The sequence below is a fragment of the Helicoverpa zea genome, chromosome 13, assembly GCF_022581195.2.
Source record: "Helicoverpa zea isolate HzStark_Cry1AcR chromosome 13, ilHelZeax1.1, whole genome shotgun sequence".
Classification (NCBI taxonomy): domain Eukaryota; kingdom Metazoa; phylum Arthropoda; class Insecta; order Lepidoptera; family Noctuidae; genus Helicoverpa; species Helicoverpa zea.
The window spans coordinates 9697176-9716581 of record NC_061464.1 but is presented as its reverse complement, the minus strand read 5'-3'; the positions used below and the strand labels follow the sequence as shown (position 1 = coordinate 9716581).

Genomic DNA, 19406 nt, shown 5'->3' with positions numbered 1-19406 from the left:
AGGACTTTGTCAATCAGAATTGGACGTATGTAGGTCATTTCATGACACTGAAATACAGCGCTTACAGGAGGAGCTTCATGTTAAAGAAATGTGTCTTAGGGATATTTTCCACAAATATGAAGCTTCACAACAGGATTTGAGTGTGCGCATGCAGGAGGCCTGTGAGTTGGCAGACATAGTGAGGTGCAATGCAGAGAGGTATGAGTCACTGACAAATAACCTTTCCTGTAGTTGTACTTGCTCCCCGACACCTGAGCCCCAGTCTGTTACCCCTGCACCACAGGTGACTCAAGTGGCTGTTACCCATAATTCTGATTCTGTTACAGTTATAAATAAAAGTGTTACATACATTTTTTCAGACAAATTTGGTCAAGGATTAGGTAGTATATTTAATCAGTGTTCGCAACAATATGTAATTAACAATTGTTTACCTGGTGCCAGTTTTAGCCACTTAATAAATACTATTAAATTGACAAAGCTAATCCCCTATTCTACTATAATATTACTTTATGGAGATAGCTTTAATGTTACAAAAAAAGATATTATAGAATGCGTTAGTCTTGTTCTACATTTAAGTGAAATAAATAAATGTAAATTCATAATAGGTGCCTTACCTTACTCTTACAGTTTGACTGAGGAACAAAATAGGCACATTTTCGACCTAAATATGTTAATGTACAATAGGATTAATCGTCTTGAATCTATTTCAGTTTTTGATGTTAATCAATTCGACAATAGATTTAAACTAACTGAACATTCTATGTATTTGCCACCTAGCTGTAAACGACATATTGCTAATCTTTTAGCATATAATATACACACTGACACAGGTACTTGTCATGTATCTTCGGATATTGTTAGTAATACTACTAACATTACTATTGATACGCCTACTAGTTTAAACTATTAGGCACGACAACAGGTGAGTCAAATGTTTTGAATGTTGTACATCAAAACATGCAGGGCTTATCTGGCAAGGAGTTAGAGTTAAGTTTATTTATGGAGACCCATAATGTTCATGTTTTGTGTTTAACCGAACATTGGTTAAAAGAGCATGAATTACTGTTTATTAATGATAACTATTACACAATACAAAGTGCGTTTGTAAGAAGTAAGGCTATTCGAGGCGGTTCCTTGATTCTAGTTTCAAATAATTTAAAATGTAAACAACGCCCGGATATAGTTAAACTTTCTATCGAGCGCACTATAGAGTTGTCCTGTGTGGAACTTGAGCGTTATATTATAATCTGCGTTTACCGCCCCCCTCAGGGAGATTTCAGTATATTTGAATCGGTAATTGAAGATTCACTTAATAAATTAAAATCAAGTCAGAAATGTAAAATTATATGTGGTGATTTCAATGTTAATATCTTGGAGGCTTCTCCATTAACTACTAGAATTTTGAACTTATTTAAGTCTTTCAATTTAGTGAATTTATTTTATGAACCAACGAGAATAACGGAGTCTTCTTCTACTTGCCTCGATAATGTATTTACCGATTCTGTTGAATCAAATAATACTTTAGTCTTTAACGACCTCACGTCCGACCACTGTGGCCAAAAAGTGAGTTTTCCCATGGTAATTCATACGAGTCCACTTAAAATTGAATGCAGGCCCCATTCAGCTAGTCGTTGTAACAGATTTAAATGTAATATAGTTAAAAAAATTAAACCCAACATTATTAACAACGAGGATCCTAATGCCATCTATGGATCACTTTTCGGTATTGTTCAGAAAGAATTTGATTCCACATTTAAAACCAAAACTTTGGAAATTAAAAGTACCTCGGCCAACTTTAATCAATGGGCCACCACAGGTATTTATAAAAGTAGAGCGAGGCTGTATGAGCTGTATGAAATAAAAACGTATCAATTTGATGATGCATTTGTTAGTTATGTTAAACAATATTCTAAATTATTTAAAAAGGTTTGTAATATCGCAAAATCTAAATTCTTAAGCGATACAATTAAAAAGTCAAATAACAAAATTAAAACTACATGGAAAATAATAAATAACGAAACTGGTAAATCGGTCAGGCATGAAAAGAAGTTGGAGATCTTAATCGATAACAAACTTGTTAGTCATGCGGACGACGTAGCAAAAGCCTTTAACGAGTTCTTTGCCGATATACCCATAGCTACAACTCGCTCCTTAAATTCTTCTTCGACTGATGCTGAGAAGCTTTTGCGTAGTTGTGTACCCAAGTGTGACTTCTTATTCAAGTTTGAGCATGTAACGCCGCAAGACGTCATCAATGTCTTCAAAACTCTCAAGGCAAAAAACACCGGTGATTACTGGGGTATTTCCATTAAACTTTTAAGTCATATAATTGACATTGTTGCCCCTTATCTAGCTGTCACATTCAATAAATGCGTTGATGCTGGTGTATTTCCCGACCTCATGAAACAAAGTAAAGTCGTTCCCTTGTTTAAATCAGGAACCAAGTCGGATATTGGTAATTTTAGACCAATTTCAATTCTACCTGCGTTTAGTAAAATATTTGAAAAGTTAATACTCAAGCAGTTGCTCAGTTATTTTAATGTAAATTGCCTCCTCCATAGTGAACAATATGGCTTTACTCGAGGTCGTTCGACCACTGATGCTGGTGTTGCTCTTTTAAAACATATTTTTAATGCATGGGAAAACTCTCAAAACGCAATAGGAGTCTTTTGCGACCTCTCCAAAGCTTTTGATTGCGTTCAACATGACACACTTTTACGCAAGTTACGTTATTACGGCGTTCAAAACGGAGCTTTGAACGTCATAGAATCATATTTAAATAATAGATTGCAATGCGTAGACATCAACGGTGTCAAATCTTCAGGCCTACCAGTACAATTAGGCGTGCCGCAGGGTTCTATTTTAGGTCCTTTCTTATTCTTAGTATATATAAATGATTTACCGTTCCATTTGAAAAATATATGTGATATAGTATTATTTGCAGACGATACATCTCTCATTTTCAAAGTTGATAGGAATAGAGAGCAATTTGATGAAGTGAATAGTGCACTCTCCTTAGTTACGCACTGGTTCACAACAAATAATTTAGTTCTTAATGCTAAAAAAACTAAATGTGTTAAGTTCACCTTGCCTAATGTGAAACACTTAGGACCTAATATTATCCTAAATAATGAAGTTCTTGAAACTGTGAAGTCAACAGTGTTTCTGGGAATAACAGTTGATGCAAAGCTACAGTGGGGCTCGCATATATTTAGCCTCGCGGGAAGGCTTAGTTCTGCTGCCTACGCCGTCAGAAAAGTAAGACAATTCACTGACGTAGACACAGCTCGACTAGTCTATTTTAGTTACTTTCATTGCGTTATGTCCTATGGTATTCTACTGTGGGGCAAAGCTGCAGATATCGAAAACATTTTCGTACTACAGAAACGAGCCGTTCGTGCAATATATCAGTTAGGTAGCAAGCATTCCTTAAGGGAGCTTTTCAAAGAAATAGGTATCCTTACTGTGGCATCTCAATTCATCCTTGCTAACATACTATATATTAGGCAGAATATTCATCTCTACACTAAGAAAAGTGATGTCCACAGTATCAACACTAGGAACAAGCATAAACTGTGCGTACCCATTCACAGGCTTCACAAGGTGCATGGAACATTTAAGGGGCTAGGTATACGATTTTATAATAAACTTCCTCAGTCGTTACTAGAATTGCCATTTGATAAATTTAAAGTCCAAGTCAAATCTATTCTGTCGAAGAAAGCCTACTATACTGTAAATGATTACATAAACGATAAGAGTAGTTGGTCCTCATGTTAAACACCGGACAGCTTCAAGAGTTATCATTGATAGTTGATGTGATTTACTTTTATCTTATACGTGACATTTTCCATTTTGTATGTATACAGACAGATTATCACCATCGTACTGTTTTCACGATGAGTTGTTTCGCAATTTTGTAAATGGTTTACTAGCGACTGTAAAACTATTAGTATTAACTGTTTTCTTGTTATGTGGTTGCAAGTCGTCATGCTCCCTTAGACGGTATTGCTTGCGGTAGCGTCGGTGGTCGGGTTGCCTCCCTCCCTCAAAAATGTGCGAGGGGGGCGATGGCTGATCCTCGCGTTATGCTCGTGAACGGGTGCTGCTTGTGGTACCAGGTCGTCTTGCTGACTACATATTTTCTTGACTCGTAATATAATGTGTATGACTTTTGATTTGAACAGTAGTCCTAGTTCACCGTTTTCACTGTTTATGTTGTAAATTTGTTTTTTTTTTTTTTTTTTTTTATATATTATATATATAAAAACACGTCGTGTTTCGCATGTCGCTGAGTACGCCCTAAAACTATACCTATTTTCACTGAATGGAGGCATTATGTTCTCTCTTTTTTTTTCCGACATTTTTTTTTTTTTGTAGCTGCTTGAGTAATAGGTATGGGAAAGGTGTGTACTAGCTAACATGATTACATGTTTACTTGTTTTTTTTTTATACAAATTTATGTGTATAATTTTGAGTGATATTTTTATTTATTTTTTTGTATACGGTTCTTCAAACCATACAGACAGAATTGTGTTGCTGGGGAGTTTGTTCCACCACTTCTTCTTCCCAGCAAAAACACATAGGAAGTGGTGAAGGGCGGGCGTTTTGGGGGCTGTCTTTTGTAGATTTGACGTTCAAAAAGTGCTGATTTTCAGCCTACTTTGAATAAATGACTTTTGATTTTTGATTTTTGATTTTTTTGAGTCATTCTATGCAAAACACTGGTACTCAGCTGCATCCAGCGACCAGCTGCAGCCGACCTCAGCATATTTACTGGGCAAAGGCTAGGCCGATGAGATTAAATAAAAAAAAAAAACTTACCACCAAAACTCAACCCAGGGCTAGGAGGAGGCGGTTCCTCAATATGAATAGGCTGGCAGACTTCCACCGACGTGGTGGCTAACACGCCGCTGTCGCGATCCATCATTGACGGCGCCATGGTCGCTTCGGAACCTACTGAGATTGAAACTAGTTAATGTGACTGGTATGTTAATGTTTGGGGATAATACTAGAGGTTGGGTTTGCTATATTTTTGTGGTAAATCGATCTCTGTCGTAAAACTATAGTATTATTATTATATTTTGGCAATTTTATGAGGTGATTCCAAAAAAAAAAATTGTGAAGATTGCAAGTACAAAAAGTATCGATATTTTAGCACATTATTTTATTCGAGATTAACTGACCCCGCGAACTTCGTATCGTTTAAACCTTCCCTGGACCTCTACAAACATTTTAAAACAACAACAACAAAATAAGCCAAATCGGTCCAGCCATTCTCGAGTTTTAGTCAGACTAACGAACAGCAATTCATTTTTATATATAAGACTAGCCGTTCCCCGCGGTATTACCCGCGCCCGGTGTATTTTTTGCCGCTCTGGTACATGGTGAGCAGTAGCGTCTACCTACACTTGGTATTGGTATACTCATATAAGTTATGCTACCCCGGTACATGGTGAGCAGTTGCATCGAAATTTCGTTATTGGTATACTTTACTAAGGTGAATTTGGCTGTCCTAGTACTTTACTTTTGTGGTTCTGCGGCATTCCGTAAGTTGGTTTTTGTCTAATCACCCCGTCCCGGGAATCTTACTCGCAATTTTTTTTCCCTATTTGCTCACCGTTTAGACCTACCCTGGACTACGACAAACATTTTAAAACTAAAATCAGCTCAATCGGCCCAGCCGTTCTCGAGTTTTAGCGAGACTAACGAACAGCAATTCATTTTTATATATATAGATTTTTAAGACATATTATTTTAAGTAGTTGACATTTAGTGTGACGATATAATCCAGTGTACATTTATTCTTTGCGTGGTGAATGGCTTGCAGTATTTATTTAGCATAAGAAAGCAAGGCAATGTGAAGGATGAAACAAACAATAATTTACATATAATAATGTTGCAGAGAAAAACTGTGATTTTATTCGATACCAGTTTCCGCTAGCGGTTTTACCCGTGTCCCGTGCATCTAGAGCCTACCTTGATACTTAAATGGTTTATCAAACATAGAATCAATTTTTTAAATCGGTCCGTACTGGACCTTTCTGTGATTTGTGTGTTCAAGCAAACAAACGAACTCTTTAGCTTTATAACATTAAATTAAAAATTGGTGCTCAACAACACACTTTAAAGTACCAAACCATATAGTGAATAAAACCAAACACCATATATTGATACTGTCAAAAATACCAAGTGCAAACACAGAAAAAGTAAAAGAAAAACAACAAAAATATAGGTGAAAATGCGACCCAAAAACCAAAAACTTACTGCAGTTCTCCTCAATCGGCGTTGACGCACCTAGCGTAGATACAGTTTGGTGCTCTGCCCACCAGAGATCGTGAAAATAAATACACAAATAAATAAGAAAAAACTCAATTTAAAAGTATAAATAACATAATTTTTAAATAGTAGAGAGAAAAGAGAGATAGACCGCAGATTTATGTATTTAACTACAGAGAAGATGAAAAATAGAACAATCAAGTACTTTGTGTGCATATTTTTTTACATCTAATCATTCCTTAGATTGAAGATGTATTCAGATTTCTAGTATATTTCACATAATACTGGTTGCAGATTCGTTCACAAATGGCTTACGAAGTCATGTACTTCCAAAACCATAAACACATTACCCCTCTTTGCACAGTCAAGTAAAAAAAATATCTACAGCCCAAGGTAAACTATCCCATTTATTTAAGAAACCTGCCCATAAAAGCAGTACCCTCCTCTGCGCAGTCGGGTAACAATTTTTATCTACACCCTTAGCTACATAGGTATACATACATATATTCCCTTACTTTAAAGGTAACCCTTACTTTAAATGTAGGTACTGGTATCACTCACCCATCTTCAAGTCCTGTAGACTGGAGGAGTCGAGAGGAACGCTGTCCAGGTCTCGAGAGGACTCCTGTCCTGGACAGTTGGATGGAAGCACGAAGGTCAACTCCACTGCTGGTACCACGACGCCTACTACTATTGTTCTGAAAGTTAAGTGAAAATCAGTTATTGTAGTTAGGATTGAATGGTCTCGTAATTGTGTACTGCTCTTAATAACTTCCCTGCCCCATGAGTCATATGTGATACACATCGATTGTTTAACTGTTGTGTCTGCATTGTGGACAGTAAAGTGATTAAATCGTGTAATATCATCATAATTATTATGTACATTCCTAGCCTTCCAACTATTATCGACGATTGTAACAAGGAGTTTACACATTACGCAGTAACAACGCTGGTTGTGGAACTTTCAGGCATCTGGTTATTCAATAATGTACTATCAACCAATGACATATAACCCACTTCATCTCAAAATCGTTTGAAAAACAATCAACCACGTCGTTGGCTGATAGTACACATAACACTAAATCGGTATCCCTTTAAAAAGCCTCACCCTTCTTCAGCATCAGGTTGCCTCTCAGCATCATGCGCTAACCAGGCCGTCATCTCCGAGATCCTCTCCAGCTGCCGCATGAGGAACAGCATCTGGTAGTGGTTCAGCTGAAGACCAGCCAGGCCACAGGTACGGGCCACCACCCAGATGCGGGAGAAGTTCTCTTCGAAGCATAGCTGGAAAGAAATGTTGGTTTATGTAGGTAGAGATGAGACAAAATTTTGCTAATCGATATTGAATGTTATGCTTCAGAACAGAAAAAGCGACTTTGTTTTATACTTACATAGTATAAAACAAAGTCGCTTTTTCTGTTCTGCGACTTTGTTTTATACTTACATAGTATAAAACAAAGTCGCTTTTTCTGTTCTGCGACTTTGTTTTATACTTACATAGTATAAAACAAAGTCGCTTTTTCTGTTCTGAAGCATAACATTCAATATCGATTAGCAAAATTTTGTCTGTCCCTATGTCCGTTTGTAAGCTCAAATCTTCAAAACTACGCAACCGATTTTCATGCGGTTTTTTTTATAGATAGAGTGATTGAAGAGGAAGGTTTAAATGTATAATAAAATTAATTAAATAGTAGGGAAATACTGATATCCCGTGCGAAGCCGGGGCGGGGCGCTAGTTAGTGATAAAGTTGAAAATTAGAGTTTGACAGATTGCAGGAGCTTGTTGTTGGAGTCTGTGTACTGTTGGATATAAAACCCTTTGAGTGTGAGCCTGTTAGCTTCAGAGGGTTACTTATACTCATACAAATCACTGGGATGTCGGAATTGGGATCATCAAAATCTGTACTTCTGTTCTCTCGCCACAGCAGTTCCGGACTGATGGCTATGTCACTTACCCAGGCAGTAAGAGGAGTAGCATCTAACAGAGGTGCAGGCTTGTAGTTAGTAGCTCTGGCGCCGCAGAAGTCGGCCCACAGCGGCTCCACTCTCGCGCACCACACCGATCTGTTCTCTCGCCACAGCAGTTCCGTACTGATGGCTGTACCGCGGTCTATGTCGTCTAGATCTGTAGATAAGGAAATAATTGATGTTTAGGCTTTTTTACGTTTGTAACGAGACGCCATCTATCGGGCTGTGCACGCAACTCAAAGCCACCCGAACAGATCATAAGTAACGATGCGACTGCTAGTGCCACCTATCATGATTGTGGAGACTCTGCGAGCACCACACAGCGCCACCGATGCCTACACTCGACGCACACAGCGGTCAAGCAGGCGCCTTTAAAAGGAAACGCTCGGGTAAAGACGCGACTCGCTGCTTAGACGGTACAGAGGTCGATAGACCCGCAGTCACTTCTGTTTTCCAAACTTGAACAGAGCGGAGGCCCCGTCGCCGTCAGGAATCTCCGGTCCTCTCCGGTCGTGTCGGATTGCCGTCCCATCGGGCTATGAGAGTGAAGGAATAGGGAGTGCACCTGTGTCTGCTCAAATGCTCGTGCACTATTATATGTCCTGCGCAGTTGACTGATCTCCTCACATGAGAACAGCCGCCGTAACCGATAATCGGCTAGGAGGACATCGATCATCATTATTACATACCTACCATATAAGTGAATAACTGTATTTTACATTTTGTGCATGTTTAAGTAAAAATAAACTCCAACAGTCATCCATCATTGATGTTACAATTCTCCCGCCATCATACGTCGTGTTTATGTATGTAAACATGTCAAAATGGCGGCGTAATCGTCTCCAAATCAAACTGGATTTAATATGTTTATATATTCAAATAGAATCGAAATGATCTGAGAGTTTTGCTTTGAGAGTTTTGCAGTTTTTGCTTCCAACTGTACAAAACATTCGTTATCATTATATTTGTTTCGCGTGTTTTGTAGTTTTATTTTCACATTAACTAATGTCATCATTGTCATTGAGGGATGTGACAGCTATCGATAAGTACTTTTATTATGTTCTGGCATGAAATGCCCAATATTGGTCTGCAAAATCAGAGTCCACAATTGTTCTAGTTTTAAGCCAAATGTATCACCTATAAAAACTTGTAGAAAGAAAATAAATGATATAAACTTGAGTTACCCATATTATCGACAATTATATACGAAATGAAAGTACCTAGTAAAATATTAATATAAAACATATACTCACTATCAGCATGCAGTATAAACTGTTCATGTATGGGATCCATATCGTCTTCCGCGCAGGGGAACTGTCCGCGCGGAGGCTGCGCGCGGCGCAGCGCGGATAATATGGCCGCCAGGTCCGCGCGTGTGCCCGCACAGTCTGCAATATAGATGAGTATTAGTTTTAAAATATTTATGTTATATATTTATAGAAGGTACTTTTAATCTGTGCCCTAATGCCTAGAATAAATGGACAAAAAATAAATAGACAAACTTGATTGATTAGTCTTCGCAAAAATTATAATTATAGAGCCAAGAGGCTGGCACACTGGTTGATAATTATATAAACTTTGTTCCTAAAGCGATTGATTGTTAAATCGGACAAAAGGTAGGTCTCTCAGAAGTTCCAGCTACATAGTAAAAAAAAATTTACATACACGACTGTCAGTGACATTAGCACTTTCTGCTGCAGAATACGTGTAAATTAAAATTACATTAAATATGATACTAACTAGCTCTAGGCGACTCTCGGACATTGGTTAACGTAGCTCTTGCAGTACAAATGTGCAGCTCTTTGGGACGGTCGCGTTGCTGGGACACGTGCTCCGAACCAGCTTCTAACACCACCTGGAGACAATACAAACGTATACAGGGTTATTTGTTAAACACTGGTAACTTCACAGGGTTATGTTAGTCAATATCATAACTCATAGACATAGACAAGCACTGCCACAATCATCTGACCTAGATGCTCTGTGGCCAATGATGATCATAACTCATAAGTAACAACTATTGTTCTATGAGTTTTAGAAATTTACCATATTGTAGTTCAAGAATTTCATGGAAACGGCTGAGGTTGCTGGTGTTTTGACCGACTTCCCAAAAAGGAGGAGGTTCTCAATAAGTCGGAATCTTTTTTTTCATGTATGTTTATTAATTCCTTAGAGTCTAGACTGATTTGCAAAATACCTTTTTTTGCTACAGCACGTGCGGCAGGAAGGCGCCCAGCCACACCACGCTGTTCACGTCCATGGACACTGGACTGTATCTATGTGCAGCAGTGTATGATGTTACCTTAGGCATGATAGCCTCCATCCTGACGTCCATGTATGCTGGCGGCGCCTGCTCCATCTCCTGTTCGCGCGGCACCACGTGCGGCAGGAAGGCGCCCAGCCACACCACGCTGTTCACGTCCATGGACACTCGGACCGGACTTAACTGAACGTACAGTTTTGGGGCTGGGACTGTGGAAAAATATTGGTCGTTAGTTCAAGCCAAAAGAGACAAAGACTTCTTATGTGCTATTATTAATTTATGGGGCGGATTTTTGACAATTCAGGATTGTTGCTTAAATATTTTAGCTCAGGTTGTTAATGCCGCACGGAACATATTGTACGCTCGGGATGCCGACATCGCGGTCGCCGCGCGAGTAAGCAACACTCATCACTCTCCGACAACGAACGAGCAAACAACATTTTTTATTTTTCTCAAGTTTAAAGTATATTCTAGCAGTTATATTCACTATTTAAGCCTATGCACATTCAGCGCCGCAACACAGGTTTTAAAGGATAATTTTACTTCATACTATTTCCATTTTGACCTCTATTGACCTCCGAGCTATAGGTAAGTAGCAAGATGTTTGCGAAAAATTGTTTTTCTGTTTTAGATATGTTTACCTCTGTAACATTTTTATTCACGACAACACCCGTAATAAACCCTCAAGTTACACCCACAAAGGACAATGCTCATGAAGTATGAGAAAAAAACCCAGGCCGCCGGGCCTGGGTTTTTTTGCAAAAGAAATGTAACTCAAAATATAGGTAAAAATAAGTAATTAAATATTACATAGGGGGCATTATCGAAATCAGTGGCTATATGTGTGAAATTGCTATTCGAATTTTAACATCTGCGGTACATTGCTACTCAAGATTTTAGAGGTTACATAATGTATTAGTAAAAGGAACAGCAAACAGATACAGTTGTGGTTTAAGAGTGTACATAATGACATGTTTAGAGCAAGTTCTGCAATATTCTACCTACTTTTACAAGATAATAGGATGATAGAACTAAAACAGGATATGAATGTACTTTTCATTTTAATAATTAAAAGTCATCGATTCTTTATTTCTAACACGACGAGATCCAAAAATGTTGCGGGATGCGCGAACTGTTCCTCATGTCTAGCCCACCCTAAGTACCTAATGTAAAACGCTCATGACGCGATGACGTGGGCGCTGCAGCCTGTACTTCGGTATTGATTTATCTTTTTGGAGAAGCTTATTACTTGCCATATTACTTGTTTGTTGTTTCAGATAGCACTTTAATTAAACTATAAGCCCCAGCTGCATGTTACCCCTTTAAAAAATCAAATAGCAATTTCATACATTTAGCCATTGATTTCATGTCCATCAGGATTGAGGAGCCACTTTTTGTATCTTAATGAAATTTTGTACTTATTTAGTAGTAAGTTAAAAAGTATTGTAGGCTCAATCTTGGAATTTGTAGTATAATAGTTCAAAAGTTATATGAACACAAAGGTGGCTCCTCAATCTAAATATTTGGACTGAGGAGCCACGTTGGAACACAGAAAGTATACGATGTACATTCTTGAAAATTTTGTATGATTTAGTAGTAATTGAGCGCAATGAGTACTAAAAATTTAATTCCACTACCTTTAATATTTAAGAAGATACAATACTTTTAATGTGGCACCTTAACCCATACAATGAAAGTGTGAATTCCCATGAATCGTAAGTGGCAAATTCAAATTACACCCCATAAACATTTAGTAGTAAGTGTGCCTGAATTTGTAGTACATAAACAAAGTAGCAAAACTGAGTGAATTTTGTAAAAAAACGTATTTTAAGTGGCTCCTCAATCCTGACGTTTCTGAAATGAGAAAATGCTTGAGTTACCTGAAATCGGAATGGAATAAAAAAAATAAAGACACTAACATTTAGTATAAATTTCTACTAAATATACATGCACAAATGAAAATTGTATGTATTCAATATCTGATAAAAAATCATCTTTTCCATATTCCTTAGGACGTCGCCATTAATGGTGACCATGTAATATGAAGAACATCAGGATAAATAGCTCTCAGCTTTGCCGCCGTGCTCTCGCTGTGGCGGCATATTGGGCTGACATAGTGTAGTCTCAATATATGACATGTCATCGACACAAAAGAAGAAGAAGCTTTGCCGCCAATTTTTTTTATATTCTTTATTATTTTTTATCTCTAATAATTTGTCGTCAATCGTCGTGCTGTATGATCTTATTCTCATTTAGTACAGCTGTCAATTTTACTAAATGTGCATGATTTTTCTAAAATGTTTTGATGTAACAAAAATGTTCATCAATCAGTTATTAAAACTGCAGTATCAGTTTCCTGAACATCACTTGGAAAACTTGCTATTCAAAACACCGAAAAAATTTCTACTAGAAATTAAGAAATTAAGAACAAGGTTTTAACAACTTACTTAGCAATTCTCCAAAATTAAAATTAAGAATAGATACACATGCTTGGCAAAACCTTTTGATGCTAGTAATATTTTGACGACCTCGATGGCGCAATGGTCATCATGCCGGACCGCCGAACCTGAGGTCCCGGGTTCGATTCCCGGTTCGGTCGACATTTGTGTGATAAGCATGCTTGTTGGCCGTGGTCTGGGTGTTATGATATGTATTTATAAATATGTATATATGTAGCTATATGTAGTTTATCAGTTGTGTTAGCACCCATAACACAAGTTAATAAATAACTTACCATGGGGCTAACCGACCGTGTGTGAAAAAGGTGTCCCGACATTATTTATGTCCCGACATTATTTAATATATTCTAGTCATTAAAACCTTTTGAAACATAAAGTTCTTAAAACCAAGATTTAACATAGGTGCCCGCTTTTTTTGCAAAAAAGTGTATTTTAAGTACCCTTAGTGGCAGTTGTGGAAACTCTTTACCAAAATAAATAAAATATGGCTTAACACAAGGTAGCTGCTATCAACCGTTAAGGAGTTCCCCTTAACGCACTTTGTCTTCATTGTCAGGTCTGATATGGTACTCATAACATATTTCGGTGTAAAGATCTTGTTAATACGAAGCCAATGATCCCAAACACTTGGCAGTTGCTATATACCGATACGGAGTTCCCTTGATTTTCTGTCGCCTCCATCATCAAGTAAGATCCAAACCTTCATAGTCATATCACGAATAACCTGTTAGCTATGGGACAAAACTGCGAGTAGAAAGAAAAAAAAATCATTTCGGTCCAGGCGTCTTCGAGGTAGCGAGTAACAAAGAAAATAACTAGTGACTTGAGAACCCGCTCCTTTTTTTTGAAGTCGGTTACAACAACGCAACAAATATGTTTCATATGTAATGCTATCATTATTTAAAAAAAATGCGAAGTATCGAATTTACGGACAATGAAAATCAAATCCATTGCCACTACGAAATACTAGGCAGTATGGTCGTAACACTTTAGCCTGCCCTATAAAGGGCAAAAAAAAACAGGCGCGTTTTTTGAATTTGGAACATTACACCGCTCCAGCAATGTAGAATGACAAAGCAAGTTTATTAAATAGGTACTTTATTAAGTAAGGTTATTAAATACTTTTGTATTTACCCAATAATATTTTGTCATTCAAGAGGCGGAATAGCCATAAATGTGTTTGCCTACAGAGGTTCAATAAAAAATTGGCGGCAAAGCTGAGAACTACCTATTTATCCTGATTTTTATTCATATTACATGGTCACCCTTAATGGCGACGTCCTAAGGAATATGGAAAAGATGATTTTTTATCAGATATTGAATACATACAATTTTCATTTGTGCATGTATATTTAGTAGAAATTTATACTAAATGTTATATAGTGTCTTTATTTTTTTTATTCCATTCCGATTTCAGGTAACTCAAGCATTTTCTCATTTCAGAAACGTCAGGATTGAGGAGCCACTTAAAATACGTTTTTTTACAAAATTCACTCAGTTTTGCTACTTTGTTTATGTACTACAAATTCAGGCACACTTACTACTAAATGTTTATGGGGTGTAATTTGAATTTGCCACTTACGATTCATGGGAATTCACACTTTCATTGTATGGGTTAAGGTGCCACATTAAAAGTATTGTATCTTCTTAAATATTAAAGGTAGTGGAATTAAATTTTTAGTACTCATTGCGCTCAATTACTACTAAATCATACAAAATTTTCAAGAATGTACATCGTATACTTTCTGTGTTCCAACGTGGCTCCTCAGTCCAAATATTTAGATTGAGGAGCCACCTTTGTGTTCATATAACTTTTGAACTATTATACTACAAATTCCAAGATTGAGCCTACAATACTTTTTAACTTACTACTAAATAAGTACAAAATTTCATTAAGATACAAAAAGTGGCTCCTCAATCCTGATGGACATTTGATTTCGATGATGCCTCCTATGCAGTATTTCATTACTCACGTGACAGTATTTATTTATTTTCAAGCATATAATTTACATTTTTAAATATTAAATATAAAAATAAAAAACATTTAAAAATATAAAAAATTTCATTACTTATTATTACCTATAATTTGAGTTACTTTTCGTTTGCGCCGGGCTTGGGTTTTTTTTGAGCATTGTCCTTTATACACAATAAATTACAACATTCCTCTGATTTATATGACCTACTTACCCGGGAAGCACACATCTCCGGGATAGTAGAAGAAGGTGAGTTCAGCGTGCAGCAGCCCCGCGTCGCCCGGCAGCGTCGCCTTCTCCGCCGACACCAGCGGACGCGGCGCTTCACGGGACTTGGACCCTGTGGATACCTGTGGAGAAGGGGTTTTAATTTGTTTATGTGGTCCTCGAAAATCCTATACATATCTTGTGCCGTGGTTCAAAGGTTACAAAACGATCTATACTCTTTTCCACATAACATGACTTAAATTCATTACCTTATGTAGGTTCTTAGTTGGTTGGTTTTATGCGAAAAAATCAAGGTGATTGACTGATTTTAAACTTTAAAGTAAAAATTGATAAATATTTTTTTTTCTATTTTTATAAAGTTATTACTGGTATTATTTCCATGTTAATAGCTGTTAACTGAAATGTAACGCAACAATGTGATCATGTTATAGCTTGAGAAAATAATATCTGTTTTATAATTCATTCGGATTCAAATACTCTGTCCATAATGACTTTGTGAATAAAATAATAAGTTAATGAAAGTCCCAAAAACATCTTATTTATTTGTGATAGTAAAATCTGCAAATCCTCTTATATATATTTGTAATATAACGAAAACCTTGTAATGTACCTTATAAACAGTGAAGTCGTCTATCCTAAGTACAAGACACGTGGTCATCAACTTGCCCAGCTGCTGCAGGATGCGCGTCCTCGTCGGTGACGCTGTTCATACAAAGTATTATAATTTTAGTTATTTTGGCTACAAATCAGACATTACATTAGAGTCACATATGGCGTGAAATATAATTGAATATCATGGAACCTGAGCGTGCATGAAGGGAATAAATTTCTACTAAAATTGGTTGCCCGTTTAAAAAAAAAAATAAAACAAAAAGAAAATTTCTTCAAATAAAAAATCATAATATTCAAATAATTAGTCGTCTTTTGAGAAATCAAATGCTTGAGTATAGTGCTGTATTGCGGAAATGTCGAAAAGGATATAAGTGTCATTTCTAGTTGGAATCAAATTCAGTTATATTTTTCGCGTCATTACATCTTATCTATATCTATCTAAAGGTATTGCCATCCAGCGTGGCAGTGCTGCCTGCCTTTTAGGCACGCTCCCGGTCGACAGCGATGAGGAGTTTTTTTGTAGCTTTTTAGTTTTAGTGCAATTTTTTTGTAAATAGCTATGTACATATTTTTGTCATTAATAAAGTTTCCTGTTAGTATTCTATGTAAATATATTTACCTTGTGAGGTAGTAGTGTTAGTGGACGGAGCGTTGGAAGCGCTGTGTTGCGAGGCCGGCTTGTGCTTGATGCCGTTTGATAATACCTCCTCCGGTTTCTCAGGTTGACTGGGCTATAAAAATTAATCATTATTAGTGAATTAGCTAACTGAAAAGAGATCATTTTGTGATTATATCAGCTCACTTCAGGCTTATTCAAGCTCACTTTGACAGAATAGGAACCCATTTTATGACATAAAATCCCTTTTACACAGAGAATACATTAGAATCACAACTTACTTGTTAATGTTAAGTATTTCGATCGAGAATTATTTTGTGTGGAGACCAACTCCCTATTAGAAGTGTTAAGTGTCTAAAATAAAACAGTATGGTCGGCCATGTAAAGTACATTTAGGAAATATAATGAAATAAAATTGATGGTCTACAATTTGTTTGAGAATTTTAAAATAATAAATTGTTTCAACAAAAGACTGCCTACACGACGGCCTCAAATATTTTCTTGATATTATTTACAACATACATTACCTACCTTACTACTAGGAGTGAGTGGCCTCGGGTCTAGTGACTCGAGTAGCGTGGTACAAAACGACGACAGCGCTTGAGATAACCATTGACTGTGCGGCGTTGCTGCTTCCCTGGTTACAAAAGTAAACTTTTGATATGACTTAAGACTTTTTATACTTTAGAGAATGCTGTAATTTAAGGTTTAAAAGGTTCATAAGTTCGTAGTTACCGTTCTACTCAAAATTTACTGAAACGTGCAGTGAGTTTTTTCACTTTTTTGATTTTTTGAAGTTGATTTTTCACTTTTTTTTGTAGTGCGTCAATGTACTAAATACCTGGGCCTGTAACCCCAAGAAACTTCTAGACAAGGAACATACGCACGGGCTGACACCTAGCCTACCACGAACTGGTTGCGATCTGTGTAAAACCAAGACTGAAAGCCGGCCCCAACGCCTAGCCAGAGGATGAAAACAAATTGATTCTCGTGGGAATAAAATTGTTTAAACTATAATATTCAATAAAATATTCTGTGATTAAATTATTAAGTACAAACCTGTATCCTCTCCAATGTCTTCTATCATCGGAAGCTTTGTGATAAGGGAAGAGATCAGCCTGCATGCTGACTAGAGTCACTTGGAGAGCGCCGCCATTTGAGAGAGACGGCTTTTCAGAACGACCCACTGGAACAAAAGAGTTAAAAGAATGAGAAGTGTTGATTAGGTAAAATTGAAAGACAATGATGATAGGAGCCGTAAAATAGTAATTTAAATTATAGAGACTGACAGAGATGGAGAACGTAGAGGAGAGAGCGCAGATAGAGAGAGAGATAGATAGGTAGAGAATGTAGAGACAATAAAGAGGACAGCGAGATAGGGAGACGTTGAAAGAGGAGGAAGGAGTGATGCTGGGAAGAGAGCGAAGGAGAGTGAGAAAGTGAGAAGGGAAAGGAGGAAAAAGAGAGGAAAAATATATTTGAAACCAAAATACATTACTCTAATAAACGGAAACAAATATTCAATTTAAATACATTGCCTTCTAAAAAAATAGGTAACTTAAACAACTTACACCCCGGATCGTCACAGAGATGCAGGTCTATCCTGGGCGCGAGCAGATGGTACGAGGTCTCGCGCACGTCGTGCTTCGCGAACATTCGCGCTAAGATGTCTCGCTCGCCTGTAGCCGGTCTACTCGATATCTGTTCACGAGGCTCTTCGATCTGGAAACAAATAGGGTTTGTAATTAGTAAAAATTTGAGGGTCGTTACGGCAATCTAAAAGGGTCGATTTTTTTGGGAGGCGTTGCGGGTAGTCAAAACTCTGATAGTCAAGTCAAGTGGTATTGGGATGCCCGGGTAACTGGATTGGGGAAGTTACAAGTTACCTAAGTAGTCGCTCCATGTAAAACGCTGGTACTCAGCCAGTTAAAAGTAAAGCTGACGACAGCATATTTGGGACTAAGCTGTGCGGATGATGATCACCTTTCGAAAGCTAGCAGCTCCGAGCATATCAAATCAAAATACCTTTACTTTGAGGCTATGTATATAGAAACTTAAATATTAAATAACTATGTTATTCACTGTTGCCTATGTCACTGCCTGCATATGGCTAGCCGGATCGTATGCCTGCTAGATGGTCACGTACCTTCCTCAGCGCCTTGATCCTGGTGGCGGCGGCGGTGGCTCGCTGCACCGGCTTGGCGAGCGCGATGGCGCAGGCCAGCATGGCGCGGAGCTGCCCGTCCGTCAGCGCCCACGCCAGCGGCTCCGGGCATATGGCTAGCCGGGAACCTATTACTGCACAATCTGGAAAGGAAACAGAAAAAAAATTAAAGAGACGAAAGTTTATGAAGACAAAATCCATATGATGCAACATATGGATTTTGTCTTCAACTTTCTAACTGTCAACTTTCTAAAATGGGGGGATTATAACTACTGTCAAAGGCAGTCAAAACACTTTTTCACAAAATAATAAAGTCGACTTCAATAATATACCTAAAAAATGTTCCCAAGTCTGACAAACGCCATGCTAAAAACCGCACAAACATACATACATACAGGTCAAATTGAGAACCTCCTTTTTAAGGTCAGTTAAAAATTAAAGCACGTAAAATCCAAGAGACCTGCCATTCCAAAACAACTCTTAACAGTAAGCACATAAGGTTCAATATCTAACATACCTGATAATCTCTTCTTGATAACAATTCGACAGTGCGTATTGCCCAACAGTAGTCTTAATGGTGGTAGATTTGCGTTCGCAGCCCCGTGCGCTTTGGCTTCTATGCGGGCGCTCTGCCATTCTAGCTCCTGTGTGGACGGAATAAGGTTCAAAATTGATTGAGGAATATTTTAAATAAAGTGTTGGATCGCGGAGGAAGGATGGTTAGCGGAGATGCCATAAGGCAGGTAGCTCAGGTGCCTTCTTCTAGGTCGAGTAATGTACGATAGGCGTGACCATTTACTAGAACTAACGAGGCGTTCGGGCTCCTTGTCAAATCAAAACCAATCTG

The 19406-nt window shown here is 37.6% G+C and overlaps 1 protein-coding gene across 7 annotated transcripts in view; it reads right to left on the bottom strand.

Moving 5' to 3' along the window:
• Nucleotides 1-19406, bottom strand: part of LOC124635527 (UHRF1-binding protein 1-like) — a 46423-nt gene that overhangs the window by 10101 nt on the left and 16916 nt on the right. For 3 of the 7 annotated variants that reach the window (XM_047171416.1, XM_047171418.1, XM_047171423.1), the window contains exons 6-21: nucleotides 19077-19203; nucleotides 18542-18702; nucleotides 17967-18117; nucleotides 17455-17581; nucleotides 16927-17032; nucleotides 16399-16510; nucleotides 15778-15869; nucleotides 15154-15289; nucleotides 10547-10716; nucleotides 9985-10099; nucleotides 9498-9632; nucleotides 8232-8401; nucleotides 7385-7560; nucleotides 6838-6974; nucleotides 6265-6318; nucleotides 4822-4956 (exon numbers count right to left, since the gene is read on the bottom strand). In XM_047171416.1, the coding sequence (XP_047027372.1) occupies nucleotides 4822-4956; nucleotides 6265-6318; nucleotides 6838-6974; nucleotides 7385-7560; nucleotides 8232-8401; nucleotides 9498-9632; nucleotides 9985-10099; nucleotides 10547-10716; nucleotides 15154-15289; nucleotides 15778-15869; nucleotides 16399-16510; nucleotides 16927-17032; nucleotides 17455-17581; nucleotides 17967-18117; nucleotides 18542-18702; nucleotides 19077-19203 (2104 nt within the window). The remainder of the gene's footprint in view (nucleotides 1-4821; nucleotides 4957-6264; nucleotides 6319-6837; nucleotides 6975-7384; nucleotides 7561-8231; nucleotides 8402-9497; nucleotides 9633-9984; nucleotides 10100-10546; nucleotides 10717-15153; nucleotides 15290-15777; nucleotides 15870-16398; nucleotides 16511-16926; nucleotides 17033-17454; nucleotides 17582-17966; nucleotides 18118-18541; nucleotides 18703-19076; nucleotides 19204-19406) is intronic. The other 4 variants (XM_047171420.1, XM_047171421.1, XM_047171417.1 and 1 more) reach the window with 3 other exon arrangements.